Genomic DNA, 23,374 nt, shown 5'->3' with positions numbered 1-23,374 from the left:
ATGACGCACTTTCAGTGGTGGCTAAAATGGCGGCGGTTCAAATTTTTCAGTCGGACCGCCAAGGCACACTGTCACCCATCTAAACAGGTCTAGTCCAGGATCCTGTTCGTGACGCCAAAATGTGAAGCCGTGTCATCCCTGGGGGGTGATGATCCTATTCGGGGACGCCGGGACGCCACAGGGCTTCTTTAATAATATGGCAACAGGTATGTCGGTTTTTGTATATATATGTGTCGTGACGCCACTCACGGTTTGCGGTCAGGGATATGGGTGACCGCACTGTAAATTTAACGAGCGTCTGGGGCTGATGGAGTCTGCAGTCAGATGGTGTGGCCTCCCTTGAGTGAGGCTGGCCCCAGGGGCTCAGGTGTGTAGAACAACAGGTCCTAGAATAATTCAGTCTCAGTTCAGAAAGTCTTTCAACTCGTTTTTACTCACTTTAGTTGTTATCGTGAGGTGCCCCGGGCGATACTGTGATAAACCAGGTGAGAACCAGGAGCTCCTTCAGGCCGGTCTGAGGGTAAGCATTAACTCGCCTTCCTAGCACTCTTTGTTTGGATAACCCCTGACTTGAAGTACCGTGGGGTCTATCCAGGGAGTCTCTACTGCCTTTTCTCCCTTTTTGAACCATTTACCGGCAGCGTGGACCAGGTGAGATTGCTTCAAGCTCTGTCTTCTTATGGGTTCCTGCATTGCTGCTGAGGCTCGGACTCTGTATGGTTGGTGAGGTACTTGTAGTTCCCCTCACCGGCAGGTTTAGTAGATCAATAAATTGAAGTCTACTCAAGGGACCTGTAGCCCGTGCGTGACTAGTCACCGGAAGTCCCCGTACTCAACTGACTCTTTGTCTTTTTGACTAACTGACTGGTAACCGTTCTCCCTCGCTAACGGCTACTCCACATGCAATGTCTCACTAGTGGCCACATGCGTCTCCCCTAGCAACTCCTGCGCTCACCACTATCAGACTGGCTCGCTCCACTACTTTCCTGACAACCTCTGCACTTTAGCTCCCAGCCCCTCCGCTACACCCATTGATAAGAATTGAAAGTAGCCCCCTCCGGAGACTACCCAAGGGTCCCATCTAATGGTGTGGGAGACTGGTTGTTATGTGTCTGTGCGTACACACCTCGTTCTGGCCCTTAGGATTACCTGGAAGTACTGCTCCAGCATGGATGCAGTACTCTGTGGTGCCTGACCAGGTCAGGGACGCCACACAGTCAGTCTTCACACATAAGAAAGGACGAGTGGCCATGGATGTCTGACATATGTGCGTTTCTCCAAAACTTTATGGAATCAACCAAGATCATGAGCAGCGATGACACCATAATCAGCATAACCATCCTGCTTCTGTGTCTACTGAAACGCTTGCTGTACACAATTAAAGAGGAAGCGTTGCATTAGGAACAGGTGGAGATGGAGGAAGAAAGTACACATGATGCTAGCCAGCCCAGCCTCATCACATCTTCTCATTGCAGATTGGATGATAATGAGGAGGAAGAGTCTGTGGAGGAGGAAATGGAGAATCATCCTCATGATGGTGACAGGCAAGTCATGGATCTTGGGAGTCTGGCATACATGGCAGAAGTCATGTCTCCCGTTATACGCCTTTTGGCAAACTCCGATTACTGGTTGTGCCCGCTTACTAACCAGTGCTGCAAGGAAAACTTTATATCACTCCAAATAGTCATGGGCTAAGCAGCGCTCCACTCACTTAGGGCTATTAGCCTTTTAAATGCAGCTGTCAATCTGGTCTAGGAAGAGTTCTGATGGTCCCAAACTTCTTCCATTTAAGGATTATGGAGGCCACTGTGCTCTTAGGGACCTTGAGTACTGCAGAAATTCTTTTGTAACCTTGGCCAGATCTGTGACTTGCCACAATTCTGTCTCTGAGCACCTTGGGCAGTTCCTTTGACCTCATGATTCTCATTTGGACTGACATGCACTGTGAGCTTTGAGGTCTTATATAGACAGGTGTGTGCCTTTCCAAATCAAGTCCTATTAGTTTAATTAAACACAGCTGGACTCCAATGAGGAAGTAGAACCATCTCAAGGAGGATCACAAGGAAATGGACAGTATGTGACTTAAGTATGAGTGTCTAAGCAAAGGGTCTGAATACTTATGACCATGTGATATTTCAGTTCTTCTTGTTTAATAAATTTGCAAAAATGTCTACATTTCATTCTTTTTTTCTGTCAAGATGAGGGATGGGGTGTAGAGTGAACATTAATGAGAAAAAATGAACTTTTTTTAATTTACCAAATGGCTGCAATGAAACAAAGAGTGAAAAATTTAAAGGGATCTAAATACTTTTCATACCCACTGTATATGGTATTCCTGCATTTGTTAAAGCCTGATATATCAAAAAACAAAAAATTAATTTGTTCAATAAATAGTGCAGAGAGAGAAAAAAATCCCACCACCAGCAGTGCAGATTTTTGGCCACCACAGTAAGGGTACCGTCTCACTAAACGACCTACCAGCGATTCCGACCACGATATGACCTGGTCAGGATCGCTGGTGCGTCGCTACATGGTCGCTGGTGAGCTGTCAATCAGGCACATCTCACCAGCGACCAGTGACCAGCCCCCAGCCACCAGCGACGCGTGGAAGCGATGCTGCGCTTGGTAACTAAGGTAAATATCGGGTAACTAAGCAAAATGCTTTGCTTGGTTACCCGATATTTACCTTGGTTACCAGCGTACACCGCTTAGCGCTAGCTCCCTGCACTCGTAGCCAGAGTACACATTGGGTTAATAAGCAAACCACTTTGCTTATTTACCCGATGTGGACTCTGGCTACGTGTGCAGGGAGCAGGGAGCCGGCACTGGCAGCCTGAGAGCGGCGTACACTAGTAACCAAGGTAAATATCGGGTAACCAAGCAAAGTGCTTCGCTTGGTTACCCTATGTGTACCTTGGTTACCAGCGTCCGTAGCTTCCAGACGCCGGCTCCCTGCACATTCAGATTGTTGCTCTCTCGTTGTCAAACATAGCGATATGTGCTTCACAGCGGGAGAGCAACGTCCAAAAAATGAACTAGCACTGTGTGTAATCATCAGCGATTTCACGGCAGGGGCCAGGTCGCTGCTCAGTGTCACACACAGCGAGATCACTAATGAGGTCACTGGTGCGTCACAAAAAACGTGACTCAGCAGCGATCTGGCTATGTGAGAAGTACCCCTAACAGAAAAAAATGTAATAACTGGTGATTAAAGCATCATACATACCCTAAAATAATATAAATAAAAAGATTAGATTTTGGCATAAAAAACAAACCCTCACAGTCCCAGATTCCAAAAAATTTAAAATGTTACAATTCTAGGTCACGACACAAGCAAGATATTTTTTTTCTTGAACATTTCTGATTTTTTTTACCACTTAAATAAAAGAAAAACTATAAATGTTTGGTATCTAGATAACAGAAGTGACCTGGAGAATCATACTGCTAGATCAGATTTACAGTAAAGTGAATGCTGTAAATAAAAAAAGCCAAGAACACAATTGCAGAATTTCACTTTGTTTGCTTTTTCATCACACTTGGGATTTTTTTCCCCACTTACCAATAATACATATAATAAAATGGATGGTGTCATTAAAAACTACAACTTATCTCGCAAAATACAAGCCCTCATATGGCTATATGGCCGGAAAAATAACAAAAGTTATGACTCTTGGAAGAAGAGGAGGAAAAAAATGAAAAAGTGCAATGGTTGGAGCGTTCTCTACATTATTAGATTTGTTACCTTGGACATGTATATATGTTTCTTCCGCTTTTAACAATGTTCCATCTTCTAATTTTTTTTCACATCGGTACCTCCCGGTCATGGATTTATTCACACTGGGCAGCTGTAAAATGTGTTTCATTGTCTGGATAACGGCACCGTCCTTATAAAATGCTGTGTCCTCCTCATCATTGTGGAACTCAGAGCTGTGACATCTCAAGTCTAGGCGGTCGCCTTCCACAATATCGGGGGGAATTTGCAGGATGATTTTATGTCTGTCTGAAAACAGAAGAAAAAAAGGCAAAATCTCCACAACGTTCCTCCTGTAGACATTGCCAGGTCATAGTTGGGGGCAAATACTCACATTTTGGGTAGATATCGAGTCTGATGGGGTAACTGTCTTTACTCCATAATCTGCATCTATAATCCCCACTATGTTTACTCAATGCCCTATTCATTGTGATAGATTTCTTATCATTCCGCAGTCTTTCATTGTCTTTGTACCACTCGTATTTCTGGTTTCGTATTGCAGCAGATTCGTCCTCACAAGAAATCTCCATCTTTTCTCCATCAAATATATTCCTGTAGTTTGGACTGAAGATCACAGTCGGTCGTCTATACATATTATCTTCAAGAAAAGGAATAAATGAAATGAAATGAAAATGAAATAAATGCAGCAGCAGATGTGTATAGGCCACATACCCCCATGTCACACAACATGCCCACTCATCTCACAGAGGTTATGAACTTATGACAAGCCTGGCATCAGGGCTTCAAAAAAAAAAATTGGACGGTAAGTGTTGTTTAGATGAAGGAAAGACTTGAGCAGATGGAGAGCGACCTATGAAGGCTAGTTCTGAAGAGGTCGACATTAACCTTCAGATGAAATAAGGAGTTAATAGTCATTGGCTGGAGAGTAGTAAAATTTGGAATTTGATCAAGTAGGAGCAAGGATGAGAGACCATAATAACATGCCATAAAATTACATAGTTACATAGTTACTTAGGTTGAAAAAAGACCTAGGTCCATCTAGTTCAACCTTCCTCCACCAGTTCTACATTTAGTCACTAAGTCATTTATAACCAACAATGTTGTGTGTACTGAGGAAATCATCCAGCCCTTTTTTAAAAGCTGTTACAGTATCTGCCATTACTACCTCTTGTGGTAGGGCATTCCACAGTCTGACTGCTCTAACTGTAAAGAACCCTTTCCTATTTAGGTTTCGGAATCACTTTTCTTCCACTCGCAGTGAGTGCCCCCTGGTCCTTAGTACTGTCTTTGGAAGGAATAAGTCATGTGCCAGTCCTTTATATTGACCACACATGTATTTATACATATAAATGAGATCTCCTCTGAGACGTCTTTTTTCTAAGCTAAACATATCTAACTTTTTCAACCTGCCATCATATGGGAGGCCTTCCATTCCTTGTAATAGTCTAGTTGCCCGCCTTTGAACTGACTCTAACTTCTGAATGTCCTTTTTAAAATGTGGAGCCCAAAACTGGATCCCGTATTCCAGATGTGGCCTTACAAGTGATTTATAGAGGGGTAACAATACGTTGGGATCACGGGATCTAATCTCTCTTTTTATACACCCTAAAATCTTGTTTGCTTTAGCAGCTGCTGCTTGACAGTGAGTGCTGCTGCTCAGCTTATTTGTAATGAGAATACCCAAGTCCTTCTCCTGTTCTGTAGTCCCGAGTTTACTTCCATTTAATGTATACGCAGCTATAGGATTACTCCGTCCTAGGTGCATTACTTTACATTTATCAACATTAAATCTCATTTGCCAAGTATCTGCCCATTCTGACATCTTATCCAGATCTTTTTGTAATATTGTACTATCCAGGTCAGTTTTTAATATCCTACATAGTTTGGTGTCATCGGCAAAGACTGACACTGTACTATCAATCCCATCCACAAGGTCATTAATAAAGAGAGTAAAAAGAATCGGTCCAAGCACAGATCCCTGCGGCACCCCACTGCTGACTATAGCCCATTTAGAGAATGTACCATTTATGACTACTCTTTGTTTCCTATCTTTTAGCCAATTCCTTACCCAGTTGCATATTGTGTCCCCTAGTCCTTGCTTCTGGAGCTTTAGTATAAGGCTATTATGTGGTACAGTATCAAATGCCTTTGCAAAGTCCAAATAAATCACATCAGCTGCATTACCAATATCCAGGTTTGAACTTACCCCCTCATAGAACCCCAACAGGTTGGTTAGACACGACTTATCTTTCATGAATCCATGCTGTTTGTCAGTTATCATATTATTTTCTGCAATATATTTTTGCATGTCATCCCTTAAAATGCCCTCAAAAACTTTGCATACTACTGATGTCAGGCTTACTGGACGGTAGTTGCCTGGATCTACCCTCTTACCTTTCTTAAATATCGGTACCACATCAGCAATCCTCCAATCCTGAGGCACCAACCCTGTTACAAGTGAGTCTAAAAATATGAGATACAGCGGTCTGTCGATTACGGAGCTCAATTCCCTCAATATTCGTGGATGAATGCCATCTGGCCCTGGGGATTTGTCAATGTTTAATTTACTCAGACGTAGGCGTACTTCATCTTGTGTTTAATTAATTATATCGGGTGGTGGACTTTGATTTTTCACTTGTTGAATGATCCCTGGTACAGTCAGTTCCTTGGTGAATACAGATGAGAAATGCCTATTTAATATCTCAGTCTTTTGTTTGTCCTCTATAACTAACTTGTTATTATATTTTAAGGGGCCGATACTATCCTTTGTTTTCCTTTTGGCATTAATGTATTTATAAAAGATTTTGGGATTTATTTTAATGTCATTGGCGATTTTTGTTTCAGTAGCTAATTTTGCTTGTTTGATTTCTTTTTTACATTTCCTATTGATATCTTTATACTCCTGCAATGCTATTTCTGTATTCTCAGCCTTTAAGATTTTAAACGCCCTTTGTTTTTGTTTTATTATACTTTGTACAGTCTTATTTATCCATAGTGGTTTCTTTTTATTCCTGGACATTTTATTACCACTGGGTATATGTTTTTTACAGGACTCTAGTAGTATATCCTTAAACTTACCCCATTTATGTTCGGTATCCCCAGTTACCATGACTTTGTCCCAATCTACACATTTAAGCTCTTCCCTTAATTTGTTGAAATCAGCTTTCCTAAAATTCCAGGTTTTAGCATTCCCCCTTTGAAATGTTCTATTGAATATTATGTTGAAGCTTACCATATTATGATCGCTGGTGCCCAAGTGCTCCCGGACCTGTAGATCTGAAATTATATCCGGTCTATTTGACAGGACCAGATCTAGCAAATTATCTCCCCTGGTCGGTTCACCTACCATCTGAGAGAGGAAATGGTGTTGAATGGTAGATAAGAACTTACAGCTTTTAGCAGAACCAGAAGATTCTATGTCCCACTGAATGTCTGGATAGTTGAAATCCCCCATAATAAGAACCCGATTATTATTATTAGCTGCCTTTTCAATTTGTTCCAGCATTTCACCCTCTATTTGTTCAGGTATGTTAGGAGGCTTATAGCAAACTCCAATTAGCATTTTTCCATTATTCCCCTCCCCATGTACATTTACCCATACTGACTCTACATTGTTGCTGTTCCCCTCAATGTCATCATACAACACAGGTTTTAGGTTAGATTTAATAAATATACACACCCCACCACCTTTTTGGCCTTTCCTGTCCTTCCTAAATGTACTATAACCCTGTATGTTTGTCACCCAGTCATGGCTTTCATCCAGCCAGGTTTCCGTAATGCCCACCACATCATAATCCATGGTTGACATAAGAGTCTCCAATTCATTCATTTTGTTTGCAAGACTTCTTGCATTTGCCAGTAGACATTTAATCCTATTAACACCTTTATTACTCCTAGCCTCCCTAGGTTCCTTGTATGTCCCATCCCCCCCTAATCCTTCATTGACCCCTACCATCTCCCTGTCTCTATCTGCTCTATCTATCCCCTTATTTGCTCCACTACCCTCCCTCCCCCCCGATCCTAGTTTAAAAGCTCCTCCATCCGTCTGACCATTTTCTCCCCCAGCACAGCTGCTCCTTCCCCATTGAGGTGCAGCCCGTCCCTACCGTAGAGCCTGTAGCCGACTGAGAAGTCGGCCCAGTTCTCCATGAACCCGAACCCTTCCTTCCTGCACCAATTTCTAAGCCACATATTTATCTCCCTAAGCTCCCGCTGTCTTTCTAGTGACGCTCGTGGCACCGGTAGTATTTCTGAAAACACCACCTTGGAGGTCCTGGACTTCAGCTTCTCTCCTAGTTCCCTGTAATCATTTTTAAGGACCTTCCACCTGCCTCTAACTTTGTGGTAAATATGATAAAAATGATAAAGAAAGAAAAAGAAAATACATACAGAGGGGAAATACCATATTTTTCTGATTATAGGACCTACCCCACTATAAGACGCACCCCAAATTTAGAGAAGGAATTAGGGAATTTTTTTATGGAAAAATGGGGGCCCGTCTTGTAATCTCAGGGTCTGTTTTATAGGTGGAATGTAGTTTACCAGGGGGTCATGGGGGCGATGGAGTGGGGTCGTAGGATGCTGCGGTCCCTGGTCTGGGCGTAGGAGGGGAACTCATAACGTGAGGCAGGTGCCATTTATCTCCCGGGAATGGACGCGATGGACTTGAGAAAAATGGCGCCAGAGGCAGCGCAAGTGCAGATTGAGATCTCGGTTCTCCAAGATCTCAATCTGCACTATGCGCCGCTTCTGGGAAATTAATAATGCCTGGCTCACGCCGCCAGTGCACCCCCTTCTCCCAGCCCAAGACCTACAGCATCACCTCATTCATACCACCGCCGGCTTTCTATGACCTCACTCCAGCGCCTCCTGGTAAGCTACATTCAGCTTATAAGACACATCACCAGTTTCCCCCCAATTTCGGGGGGAAAAAGTGCTTTTTATAATACAAAAAATATGGCAAGAATTAAATATGTCAGAAATTTTCCAAGTAAATATATTTTTAAAAGTGCTAGTGACATGAATTTCTAACCAGATGTTGGTAACAACCCATCCAATCAACTCAGGCAAAGAAATCAAACCATAGATGTTCATAAATTAAGTTATATGTAATAATGAGAATTAACACAGAAAAAAAGTATTGAACACATGCAGAAAGAGAGGTGGAAACAGCCATTAAAAATCATGACACCAGTTGAAACCTTTCTCTAATTAGAAACCAATCCTGCCACTTAGTGAAAACTAATATCAGCTGGTTCAACTGATGGCCTATAAAATGTCTCCTTACCAATGTGCCACACAAGAAACCTCTCATGATGAGTAAAACCAATAAGCTGTTTCAAGACATTTGCAACCATATTGTTGCAAAACATACTAATGGCATTGGTTGCAGAATAATTTGTAAACCACTGAAGGTTCCAGTGAGCACTCATGGGCCATAATCCGGAAGGGAAAAAACATCATTTCACCATAAACCGACCACAACCATGTGCTGTCTGGAGATGAGCGAACCTTTCAAAGTTCGGTTCGCCTTACCAAACAAACGCTACATTCACAGAACTGTTCATTGAACCATTTGACTAACCTTTTGAACCTCATTGGATTCAATGGGAGGCCAAACCTAAGGCAGAGAAAACACCTTTAGGGGGGAGTCAAAAAGCTTCCAAAACAGCAAAAACACATTTTACGGTGCAGCACCACTGTTTCGGCATAGCCATTACCTTCCTAGACTATTGAATTAAGAAATATAGAGGTGGATGAAAGACAGGTATAAGGCTGGTGCTCCTGTACCCCTGCCAGTACAGACAAGACACAAAGTGGACACCCATTTTGGAGTCTTGATATTTAAAAAAACATTCAGGCAGACAGCAGGACAGTGACATCAATTTCCCCCATTTCCACATAGTGTGTTTGCACAGCAGGGAGGTATGGTCCATACAACACACAGGATGGGGCCTGGTATTTTCATTTTAAAAAGAGAGAAAACAGCGACCGTGCCTTCTGCAGCATGGCATCCAGGCAAGAATAGTGCCTTAGAAACTTCTGTACAACCAGGTTGAGCATGAGAGCCATGCAATGCACATGTGATATCGCCCAGGCATAGTGCCGCCACCAGGTTTGCACCGTTATTGCACACAGTCTTCCCTGGCTCCAGGTTCAGTGGAGGCAGCCATTGATCAAACTGGGCACTGGATAGTGGTCCACAACTCTGCAGCTGTGTGACTGTATTCTCCAATGAATATTAATCTAATCACTGCCTGATTGCATTGAATTACACACAGGATGTGGGCTGGTATTTTAACTCCTTCACATCAGGCCGATTTTTTGCTTTCCGTTTTTTTTTTCGCCATTCTTCTTATGAGAGACGTAACTTTTTTATTTTTCAGTCAATATGGTCATGTGAAAGCTCATTTTTTGTGGAATGAGCTGTACTTTTAAATGAAACCATAAGTTTTACCATATAGTGTACTGGAAAATGGCAAAAAAATTCCAAATGCAGAAAAATTGCAAAAAAAGTGCGATAGCACTATTGTTTTTGAGATATTTTATTCACTGTGTTCACTATATGGTAAAACTGATGTGTGGGTGTGATGCCTCAGGTCAGTGCGAGTTCGTAGACACCAAACATGTATAGGTTTACTTTTATATAAGGGGTTAAAAAAAATCGGACGTTTGTCCGAAAAAAGTGGCGAACGTTTTACGCCATATTCCGTGACCTGTAGCGTTCTCATTTTTCGGGATCTATGGCTCAGTGATGGCTTATTTTTTGCGTCTCATTTTAATGGTACCATTTTTGCGCAGATGCTACGTTTTCATCGCCTGTTATTACATTTTGCGCAAAAGTTGTGGTGACAAAAAAGTCATTTTGGCGTTTGGAATTATTTTGCCGCTATGCCGTTTACTGATCAGATTAATTGATTTTATATTTTGATAGATCGGGCGTTTCTGAACGCGGCGATATCAAATGTGAGTACATTTTTTCTTTTTTTAACCCTTTAATTTTCAATGGGGCAAAAGGGGGTGATTTGAACTTTTACGGTTTTTTGTTTTTTTTTAAATTGTTTAAAAAAAATAAATAAATTTTTATCTTACTAGTCCCCCAAGGGGGCTATAGCGATCAACAATCCGATCGCTCTGCAGTATCTGCTGATCACAGCTATACAGCTGTAAACAGCAGATATGCTCACTTTCTGCTTCACTAGGCTGCGGGCCAAGTGAAACTGAAAGTAGTTCATGTCTAGTACAGGAGTCATCACATGACCCTGTGCTACCATGACAACTACCGGAAGTCACGTGATCACGTCACGTGACTACTGGTATCTTGCGGTAAGTAAACGTTTACCGCGATCGCGATTATAATGGCGCTGTCACATATTGACAGCGCCATTTCAGGGGTTAAACGGCACAAGCAGATAACGAATCTGCTTGTGCCTAGCAGGCACACATCTCAGCTGTGAAAATCAGCTGAGATGTGCACCGATCGCGGCATGCTGCTGGCGGCAGACCGCGAGCAGTAACATTATGACCGCTAGGATGTAATATTACTGCCCGCGGTCGTTAAGGGGTTAATTTAAAAAATAAAAAGATACATGAGTGACAGTCATAGGCCTCTTGCTCCCAGAACCCTGGCACTAAAGACAAGACACAACTTGGAGAATTGTCTTTCACTGCCTAATTTGGAGTGGGCCGTAATACGTAGCAATACCAAGAAATGTGTCTCGCTGCCTAATTTTGAACAAGCAGTAATAAGTAGCAATAGCGAATTAGATCCTTCACTGTGAACTCCTTACCAGGCACTGACAAGTACCTATCCCTATTTCTTTCATTAAATGCTGATTTGTGGCACACAACTTTCCCTACACTGCACATCCCTATTCTACACTATTGCTCTACTATCTATCTCAATTATCTATCATTAAACCCCTAGCTAATGTGTATGGTAATATCTGTTTTTTGTATCAGGTCTCTTTTACTATTTTTTTAAGGTATTTTAATGCACATTTTTTTCCCTCCTCGTTGCTCTTTTGTCTATACTGCAACAGAGGATGGTGACATGGTATGTATCAGCCTTTGTCTCCCTCCTCTCTCCTCCCATGTTTGCTATATCCCCACATATGGTTAAATATAGATGCTATCTTCAGCATGTTAATTATCATGTGTTTTGCTGTATCCCCATAAATGGTTAAATATATATGTAATTTTCCCGTTGTTAATCATCACATGCTTACTGTTATGGTTTATTTACCAAATCTGCATATTCTATGCACTGCTTATATATATGTACTCAGCTATGGCAGACTATGGATGACCTGAGGAAGTTTGGAATTTCCCAGTAAATGGTGACTATGTGGATTGGTGGAGAGTGGCGCTATTTTCATGCGCAAGGGTTCTTGCTCCCCTGATGAATTTACCCAGACGAAACGCGTCGGGAGCTTCCTAGTCATCTTTAATACCATCCATTATTTAAAGGAGTACTACTGGGATCATTGCTGCTTACTTGGGTGAGAGCGTTCCTTTATTAGGATGGTTTGTTTGCTGTAATAAGCATTATGAGGAAAAAGGTTGCGCTCCTCAATGTATATATATGATGTACTGTCCCTACATTTAGTATACATTTACCTTTATGGGCGGTTCCCGTGGGTTAATGGAACTTCATTAACACTATATTATCTACCTTATTAGTAAGGTTAATATACAGATATGTAAAATTAAGTAGCAGGGAAAAGAAACCATTTTGACCCTACATCGCACACTCTAAGCATGTAGAAAAACAAGGAGAACAGAAAAAGAATATGGTGCAAAAATATTCAAAGTTTAATGCAGAGAACTGGCACAAAGAAAAAGAATCAGCAACACATTCCATGGGCCTATGTGTAACAAAAATTGCAAATAGCCACAGAACATAAGGGTAAAATACAACACAGTAATGCCAGCAGGTCTGAACCCAGTCAGAGCAAGGGAAACATCACGAGAGTACTCCAAATAGAGTAAAATATGAACAATTGACAAAAAATATTATTTTATAATTATCATAACTCCAAAAAAAGTAATATATTATGTTAGATAAATACCAGTTATGTGGTCCTGATATTGCACATAGCCCTAGCAGCAATAGGAGATTTTAAAATTATTCTATCAATTGAACCCATCATGCATGATACTATTGCATGGGATCTTCCCCCTGATGAAATGATCTAAATCTGTGAAAGATCGTGAAACGTACATCGGGGTCCTAGTCTCTGGGGGACCGCTCTGCTGCTTTCCTTGAGCTTTTGTGACCATGGGTATGTCACGATGACTACTACACATCTATGCCACTCATGGTTCTTTTTTTCTCTGACTCTACTAGGTCGGAGTTTTTTCCAATAGTATCATGCAAGATGGGTTCAATTGATTGACTGATTTTAAAATCTCCTATTGCTTCAATTGCTATGTGCAACATCAGGGCCATATAACTGGTATTTATCTAGCATAATATATTGGGCATCTTGCAATCTAGAGTACTACTTTTCTTGGAGTTATGATAATTATAATATTTTTTGTCAATTGTTCATATTTTACTCTATTTGGAGTACTCTCGTGATGTTTCCCTTGCTCTGACTGCGTTCAGACCTGCCGGCATTACTGTGTTGTATTTTACCCTTATGCTCTGTGGCTATATGCAATTTTTATTACACATAGGCCCATGGAATGTGTTGACGATTCTTTTTCTTTGTGCCAGTTCTCTGCATTAAACTTTGAATATTTTTACACCATACTCTTTTTCTGTTCTCCTTGTTTTTCCTATTTTTAAGGTGTTGGTCCACAAATCAGATATTAAGCTCTGTCTGGGTCCAGTACTGACTAGTGTGGTGTGTGTATTGATACCATACTAGATATACATTTACCTGTATGGGTGGTGCCCAAGGGTTTATGAATATTTAGTAACTAAATAAACTTATCAACCTTAGGATTAACCGCTTCAGCCCCCGGGCACTTTCCGTTTTTGCATTTTTGTTTTTTGCTCCCCTTCTTCCGAGAGCCGTAATTTTTTTATTTTTCCGTAAATCTTGCCATATGAGGGCTTGTTTTTTGCGGGACAAGTTGTACTTTTAAATTAAACCATATGTTTTACCATATGGTGTACTGGAAAACATCAAAAAAATTCCAAGTGTGGAAAAACTGCAAAAAAAGTGTGATGGCACAATAGTTTTTGGGATGTTTTATTCACGGTGTTCCCTATATGGTAAAACTGATGTGTGGGTATGATGCCTGAGGTCGGTGCGAGTTTGTAGACACCAAACATGTATAGGTTTAGTTGTATCTAAGGGGTTAAAAAAAATTCACAAGCTTGTCCAATAAAAGTGGCGTACGTTTTGCGCCATTTTCCGAAACCCGTAGCGTTCTCATTTTTTAGGATCTATGGCTCAGTGATGGCTTATTTTTTGCATCTCTAGCTGATGTTTCTAATGGCACCATTTTTGCGCAAATGCTACGTTTTGATCGCCTGTTATTGTATTTTGCATAAAACTTGCGGCGACCAAAAAATGTAATTTTGGCGTTTGGAATTTTTTTGCCACTACGCCATTTACTGATCAGATTAATCGATTTTATATTTTGATAGATCGGGCATTTCTGAACGCGGCGATACCAAATAGGTGTATATATTTTTTTTTAACCCTTTAATTTTCAATGGGGTGAAAGGGGGGTGATTTGAACTTTTAGGTTTTTTGGTTTTTTTTCAATTATTTAAAACTTTTTTTTTACTTTTTTTTATTTTACTAGTCCCCCTAGGGGGCTATAGCAATCAGCAATCCGATCGCTCTGATCTATCTTCTGATCACAGCTATACAGCTGTAAACAGCAGATATGGTCACTTCCTGCTTCACTGGCCTCCAGGCCGAGTGAAAACGAAAGTGAAACGTCATAGCTGCAGGCGTCATCACATGACCCTGTGCTACCATGGCAACCACCGAAAGTCACGTGACTGCCGGTGGGGACGGCGGTAAGTGAAAATCTTCACCGCGCGCATATACATCTCGCTGCCAGACTTTGGCAGCGAGATGTAAGGGGTTAATGTTATGGGTGGAATGCGATTCCACTCGTAACATGCAGGCACACATGTCAGCTGTTGAAAACAGCTGATATTTGCGCCGATCGCTGCACCCTGCCCGCAGCAGGGGGCGGGGCTTAGCGGCACACGCTCCATGACAGATAGATCCGTCCATGGTCGTGAAGGGGTTATAGTGTTAATCCATAAATATGATGTTAAACTCTGTGGGGTCAAGTACAGAATATTGTGGTCTTCTCTCTTTTATTGTGCCACATTCACCTTTCTGGACCCTTTTTGAGCTTTGTGGTGCAGATTTGGTGCTCCATATTGGTTTATGTGCTGTTTTTAAAAAATCGACCTAGATCATTTTTAGTGATAAATTTATTAAAAGTTATTTTTTAGGACTTTTTCTTTTTTTCTACATACCTGTTGCTATATTTGGTTTATTTTACCCAGCTATTTTTCTGGAACTACTGATCCACGGTTAGTGGTATCGTGCTATTGAGTTTGTACCCGAACTTTGTGTCAAGGTCAGAATGACGATGATGATGAGACTCAAAGGATCTCTTGATATCCGGCTGCTGCTTCTAATTAAATGTCATGGGTGCACACGAGAATGAAAATAACTGCACAGCAAAGTCAGTTACATCTATCTCCATGACTGGCTCTTGACCAAGTGGTTCTTTATTGTTTGAAAGAAACTCTAGACCAAACAGTAAGGGGGTGTGAACAAAAGTTTTAGTCCAATCAAGTATCGTAAGTCAGGGCTTCATGACGTAGAGAGATCTGCATATTCTCCGTTGATTGGTCAGTCTAGGATCCAGGAATTTCTCTTTGTCCATGTGTCTTGGGTGTAAACCAGGAAATGGTGGCCATATTCAAGCTATACATATATATCCTAGTATATACTGAGTTTAAGGAAAATACACTGAATATGCAATATACATATATACATGTTAATAAGAAACAAAAGCATTCACAAATATGTGTATTAGTTCACATCTACTGAACTATATAACTGAGTCTATGAAATGGCTGAATTAAGTATTTTTGGATACTCAATTCTTTATCCTCAACAGTCCCCCCTAAAGACTTACTTCTGCCATTTCTAAATTCTAAGGGTACTGTGTTCCCTTAGGAAGAGAGGTAGAAAGATCTGTTGAAAAAACCTGCCTAACTGAACGTTGAAACATGGGCGGAAAGGGGAAAGGGGTTTTCTTCACCGGTTTGAGACCAAGGACTCCTAGGCGAGTCCTCACCCTTTGTAGTTGGACTTTCCCATGTCTCAAGGTTCTCTAAGTCCTCTCTTCTAACTGTTCTGGCAATACTGGTCTAAAACTGTACAGGGTTTTCTGAAAAGGATAAGTATGAGCAGAACGCTCAGTGCAGCTCTGGTTGATTAACCCTTCTGCAATGCGAGGTGTGGATCCATAGATTTTCTGTGGTTGGATCAGCTCCTCTAGTGTTGACTCATGGCTCTTTCTCGCTTGTCCTTTAGGATCAATCAGTCTCCTGACTGGAGACCATATGCTAATAGCTCTGATTTAAGATCTGGAATTGGAGAATACACCTGTTTAGCACACTATTCAGTCAATTATATAAAAATATACATGTCTATGCTAAACCAAAAAACATCTTACATAAAGACCTGCTTATTGAAAAAAGAAAACAGAACATATACATTTTATACACCATTTACTAGTTTCCACTTTTCTATAAAATATACACTTTTTGTAAACACATTTTTCTTTACATACCACCTTCATGTGCTTCTCAACAATAATGTCGTTTTCTGCACAGGAATGCCTCTGACCAAACCTGGAGAGAAATTTACACAACACGCACAGACTTGCATACAACGTGCTCATGATATACATCTATAATCAGTTTGCAGTCTCTAAGAATGGGTAGAGCAGGTGCAGGGTGTTTCTACGGACTCTTTACAGTTTTTTCTCACTTCGTTCTAGGCACTTGTCTCACAAGACTGGGTGAGTCTGCCCACCTGGGTACTGAACCCGGTGTCACCAAAGCACACGCTGACAATTGTCTTTCACAGATGTTACCTGGGCCATCATTAAGAAGAGCTCTCATGGCAGAGAAAGCTTACCACCCTTTATCCACAGACCTTCCTCATTCAGCTGGCTCCCTGCATGTCACACTCCATTCCTTGTTGTATCGCTTGTTCCTGTAGGGATGTAAGAACACAAGGAGTAACAGAAGTCACTGACGTGACCAATGTCACCAAGGCATGGTCGGTATTGGTGAAAGACTCTCAACTCTAGGCCCGTTCACTGCTTCTTGGTCAGCTGCACCTGTGCAAGGATCTCCATCCGAATCCATCAGCTCAGATCTAGACTTTCTTTTCGGCATACCTAATTCATTTGACAACAGGAAAAAATCTACAACCTACATACACCTCTAAAGACTCTTACCCACTCCTGTTCTACCCATCAAGAGAGGCATTTAATGCATCACTGTCTCCTGTATCAATAGGATTGGAGGGAGTGGTCGAATTTAGACTACCTCATGTGGTGTAAACAGCAGCATATCCAGTGCAGAATCGACCACCATCTGGTTTCATCTATAAAAACAAAAACTAAAAAATATACATTAGATCATTCTTATAACTTCATCTCTGATCATAATACAGTTAGTGGTCATCTATACTTCACATGACTGAGAATACTAAATAAATAAACAAACAAATAAATAAACAAATAAACATATAAGACAAGACTTTCCTATTTCAGTTAACAGATATACCTCATAGTAATCTAATAAACATAACCTATGGGAAAAAGGTCAGCTTCAAAACCAAAGTCAACTTCAAAACCTATCTAATATGCCTACTGCACCCTCCAAGAAACTGGAGAATATAATTAATACCTTATTCCCCCCTTGTTTAATTGTTTATTTACCAATATGGCAAAATTCAGCATTTTTATACTGGTATTCCCTAAAAGAAAAGATAAAACAGCAGGTAATAAATTAGCCACATACTAAAATGAACAAACACTGAAAATAACGTACATCTCACAACAATATACAATACTGGGAAATTTCAAAACTTTACAATAAACAACACTGTATCCATAAAGAAAAGAAAAGCCTTTCATAGTAGAAACGACTGAGACATGATTAAATGACAGCTGTGACTAGGCGACTAACTGGCAAAAAAATATATGAATGGTTTAGAAATAATCGTAAAAACAGAAAAGGTGATAGAGTCACAAAATAAAAATATATTGTTCAAATAAATCGCCATTAAAAACAAAACAACACAAATTATATCGCGCATCCCATAAAATTTAATATTCCCTATTCAGGTATAAACAGCAAACTAAAAATGTGAAACCCTGAACTCTAAGGGTTAAACCAAACTTACGTCACTATTGGAGAGAGACACATTCCATTCTTACTTCTTAAAGTGAGAGAGAAAGAGGGAAAAAAAACTCATCCTTTGTTATAACAAAGACATAGCAGGGAACACATCCATTACCCATGTACATTGAATGCATTATACATTTTTCCTAATTCCTTTTTACAAATGGATTTGATACATTTTGACATCAGTAGGGGTAAGTCGTTTACAATTTTTGTTTTAAATTAACTAACACAGTACAAAGATATATATATATATATATATATATATATATATATATATTTACCTTCCTCTATTTTATTTTATGATATAATACTGCAGGACTTCTAAAATACCAATTGATTTTATGTGAACAGAAAATTCTGTAAAAGTTTCACTTACTTATCTTTGACTTGCACTTATGGGATAACTGAGTAAACAAATATACAATTTATACTTATTCAAATGTGTTAGTCATATATACCAGAGAACACCTCCCACCGGGGATGGGTGGAGAGCTTTGAACAAAGAGCCATTGCGAGGGGTGTGGCTTATGAGGTGTACTGCCATCAGTGGGTGTAGCAAGACGGCTGCCACAGGAAGTTCCAGGCACCTGACTTCCGGGTGTAGCATCCATGTTGTGACTCTCTGGGTGTACTGGGAGTGGCTGGAACTACGTAGTAAACCAGGGATACTTTAGTGCCTGTAAATTTGCATTCCAGCATACAAAGGAGAGATATGATTAGCACCAGATATAATGACTTCTAGAGAAAAACAATAAGGCACCGCTAGAGAAACACATTTAGTGATTCTACAAACAGCAACAGACAGTGAATGAGGTCTTTGTTCTTCATTATAAACTCACTACAGATTAATCTGAACTTCAATACATGGGTTGCAGCCTGCCATCTAGTGGTAGTCCAACGATATTACACAACTTTTTTGCAATCTTTTATATTTTTTCCGTTTTTTGTAACTAGGGCGACAGCGTTCTCAGCTCCTACTAAAAACAACATATTTATCTTTTGAACAGAGTATACAGTGCTTAATTGGATCGGCCGTTCCAATGGAGTCCTTTCTCGTCTCGTCCGCATTTGTAACACGCTGACAGTGACTCGCGTCTAATACGCATGAGAATCCGCTAACTCCAGCACCCTTACCTCAACTAAAGTGAGTTCCTTTCCTGCCTCGTTATGAAGACCTACCTGCTCATAACAGTGGCTCGCGTTTAATACGCAGAGGAATACGCTAAATCCACTTTAAGTTAACAGAACCCTTCCCGCCTCGTTTATTATCTATCCAACACTCAATATTCAATATTTAATATTCAATATTTAATATCTGATGTTTAATATCTAACAAACAGTGGCCGTGTCCGCAACACAGGGGAATCGCTAGTTCTCATACTTCTGTTCAAAAACAAACAAGTTAAAAAACTGAAAAATGCATGAACCCGTTAATTTAACTCAAATCCAAACTAAAATAACACTTGTTTTTCTTTCAAATCATTACAACTCTGCTTGCTTTACGATCTGTGCTGTTTTGTCTCTGCCTGTTCACTACTCCACCCCCCTTCTTCTTAGCTAAGAGACAGCAGAGACCGAGCTGTGTAACTTGATCTCCGCTCTGCCTCAAGCAGCTGGTGGACATATAGCCCCCACCTTTTTGCTTCCCCCGAGTGTAAGAATGTAAGGATGTGCTCCCCCCTCTCGCATTCCTAACACACACACAAACTTTCCTCTTAGTGCAGGCAGTGGGTGATTAACCTCCCCCCTCCTGCTGTCTTTGTCTAAGAGGCTGCAGACACAGAACAAAGACAAGCAGCTCCTTAGCCTCCATTTTCTCTCGTTCCGTGAACAATAACAGACAATTAACTCTCCGAGAACCAAACAGAGAAATCACAAGCTTGATTAACCGTACACTTATATACAAATAAAAACAGCTACTCAAGAAAACACCCCAGTTCTAATTACAGACAGCCGGATACTTTACAACCTACCCCTAGCCCCTATGGGAGCTGGGTCCTTCTAGCCCACCGGCGGGTGACAGTCACACCGTTAGGTCTCCGGTGCACTACCATTCTCCGGACTAGTGACCACCCACTTTCGCCAGGTGTCTCTCGATCCACAGGTAAAACAGCACACACAATGTATATGATGGTTACCTGCGAAATGAAGGGTGATCAATCCTATCAAGCGACACCTGGATACTTGTGGAGTAGCCCCCAGACGTCCGGAAAATGGAAGCTCTGACTCACCCTTTACGGTAGCCCCACGTTGGGCGCCAGTTGTCAAGGTCAGAATGACGATGATGATGAGACTCAAAGGATCTCTTGATATCCGGCTGCTGCTTCTAATTAAATGTCATGGGTGCACACGAGAATGAAAATAACTGCACAGCAAAGTCAGTTACATCTATCTCCATGACTGGCTCTTGACCAAGTGGTTCTTTATTGTTTGAAAGAAACTCTAGACCAAACAGTAAGGGGGTGTGAACAAAAGTTTTAGTCCAATCAAGTATCGTAAGTCAGGGCTTCATGACGTAGAGAGATCTGCATATTCTCCGTTGATTGGTCAGTCTAGGATCCAGGAATTTCTCTTTGTCCATGTGTCTTGGGTGTAAACCAGGAAATGGTGGCCATATTCAAGCTATACATATATATCCTAGTATATACTGAGTTTAAGGAAAATACACTGAATATGCAATATACATATATACATGTTAATAAGAAACAAAAGCATTCACAAATATGTGTATTAGTTCACATCTACTGAACTATATAACTGAGTCTATGAAATGGCTGAATTAAGTATTTTTGGATACTCAATTCTTTATCCTCAACATTTGGACCAACCAATCCAATTGAGATTATGCCAATTGCTTCACGCCCCGAGCCCGACCTGCGATATTTGATTGGGCTATATTTTGCCTACACCTTTTCTTATCTAGAACTATAAAAATTTCGGTGAACAATAAATCGAGCAGAATGTTGGTGGCATCTGTCATGAGAGGAAGCTATTAACCAATTATAGTCTGTTATTTCTTCCCATGGGCACACATGACATTCCAGATAATCTGAAAGAGCAGTCAGACCTTGAGAGACCCCTTGAGTCTCCCCTCAACAGCACCTCTAGAAATATACTGTATTTACATAGAAAACTGGTTCAATACTTATTTCATCTGGTGTAGATAGATTGATAGATAGATAGATAGATAGATAGATAGATAGATAGATAGAGGGATAGATAGATAGATAGATAGATAGATAGATAGATAGATAGATAGATAGATAGATAGATAGATAGGTAGATAGATAGATAGAGGGATAGATAGATAGATAGATAGATAGATAGATAGATAGATAGATAGATAGATAGATGGATAGATAGATAGATAGATAGATAGATAGATAGGTAGATAGATAGATAGAGGGATAGATAGATAGATAGATAGATAGATAGATAGATAGATAGATAGATAGATAGAGGGATAGATAGATAGATAGATAGATAGATAGATAGATAGATAGATAGATAGATAGATAGATAGATAGATAGATAGATAGATAGATAGATAGATAGGTAGATAGATAGATAGAGGGATAGATAGATAGATAGATAGATAGATAGATAGAGGGATAGATAGACAGATAGATAGATAGATAGATAGATAGATAGAGGGATAGATAGATACATAATAGATAGATAGATAGATAGATAGATAGAGGGATAGATAGATAGATACATAATAGATAGATAGATAGATAGATAGATAATGGATAGATAGATAGATATAGATAGAATCATAGATAGATGTAGATAGATAGATAGATAGATAGATAAATGGATAGATAATAGATAGATAGAGGAATAGATATATAGAGGGATAGATAGATAGATAGATAGATAGAGGGATAGATAGATACATAATAGATAGATAGATAGATAGATAGATAGATAATGGATAGATAGATAGATATAGATAGAATCATAGATAGATGTAGATAGATAGATAGATAGATAGATAGATAAATGGATAGATAATAGATAGATAGATATGTGGCGTCCTGGGCAAGCCAGGGGCCACAGGTAACAACACAACACACCCCACACTCCCAGCAGGCACATCTAAGCCAGACACAAAACCCTTGTTGCCTTCCCCAGGGGCTGATGTCCACACCAGGGGGTGGAGCCAGGCGGTTGGTCTCCGCCCACCAAGCAGTTCACAGTCCTGGAGGAGGGAAAAGGAGCAGATTAGCTTGGACAGTGAAAGTGGAAGGAGGAAGAGCGAGGAGTAGTGAAGTGGCTAGAGAGCAGACTGAAGTGAGTCCGGGTGTGTGGCCCGGACGGAGCAGCAAGGTTGGCAGACGGTGGTGACCGTCTGCAGGAGTGGCCTATCGGAGTTTGCCGTAAGGACCGTGGACGGGCGGTGGCCCGGCGGAACCGGACCGGTACACAAGGAGAAGCCAGCACAATTGGCAGGGGCTTTTCGGACCCCGGCAAGGCTAGGAGTCGCCGTGAATTTGTCGAATCCGTTAGTGAAGGGGACCTCCTGGGTTTCCAAACAGTCAAGTCCCGACAGAAGGCAACCGTCCAACCGTGAAGGAGAGAGGCCACCACCGCCAAGGGCAACCCATCGGAATCAACATAGAACATAGGTGCAGGGAGAGACAGTCATCACTAACCTACGGGGAGGAAGCAACCGCAGCCGTCTGGGGGACCCGTCCATCCAGCCGTGTGTTTTACCGAGAACTGTGTCATCGTCTCAGGCTGAGTGAGTACCCCCGTGCCGTACGCGCCAGGCCCCGTAGCCCGCCTGCACCAACCATCCCTACCCCCATCACCGGGCCCCGGGACAAATAACCCCCTACCCACGGAGGGGAGAAATAACAACCAAGCTGCTCCCTGTCACCGCTCCCGGGATCTCCGTCTAGAGCAGCGGTGGTGTCACCATTATCACCACAACCGTGGGTGGCGTCACGGACAATAACCAAAACCCCCATAACCAAAATCCCCTTTTCACTCACGGGCGAGGAGCGCCGCTCGAGTCCCCGGGATCCGGCAAACCGCTCGAGCCACCACCGAGCAACTGCAGCAGCAAGCCGGACCCGAGCAGTGGGAGAGCGCAGCGTCCCCTCCTCCGCCCGCGACAGATAGATAGAAGGATAGAGAGATAGATAGATAAATGGATAGATAATAGATAGGTAGATAGATAGATAGATAAAGGGATAGATAGATAGATAGAGGGATAGATAGATAGATAGATAGAT

At 41.2% G+C, this 23,374-nt stretch overlaps 1 protein-coding gene across 1 annotated transcript in view; it reads right to left on the bottom strand.

The window, feature by feature from the left end:
- Positions 1–23,374, bottom strand: part of LOC142257566 (hemicentin-1-like) — a 141,644-nt gene that overhangs the window by 17,631 nt on the left and 100,639 nt on the right. Inside the window, exons 14-15 of the mRNA XM_075329710.1 lie at positions 4,086–4,349; positions 3,743–4,000 (exon numbers count right to left, since the gene is read on the bottom strand). Coding sequence (XP_075185825.1) covers positions 3,743–4,000; positions 4,086–4,349 — 522 coding nt within the window. The remainder of the gene's footprint in view (positions 1–3,742; positions 4,001–4,085; positions 4,350–23,374) is intronic.

The sequence above is a fragment of the Anomaloglossus baeobatrachus genome, chromosome 12, assembly GCF_048569485.1.
Source record: "Anomaloglossus baeobatrachus isolate aAnoBae1 chromosome 12, aAnoBae1.hap1, whole genome shotgun sequence".
Taxonomy (NCBI): Eukaryota; Metazoa; Chordata; class Amphibia; order Anura; family Aromobatidae; genus Anomaloglossus; species Anomaloglossus baeobatrachus.
The sequence above is the reverse complement of the archived record's forward strand: the minus strand, read 5'-3'. Positions and strand labels throughout refer to the sequence as shown.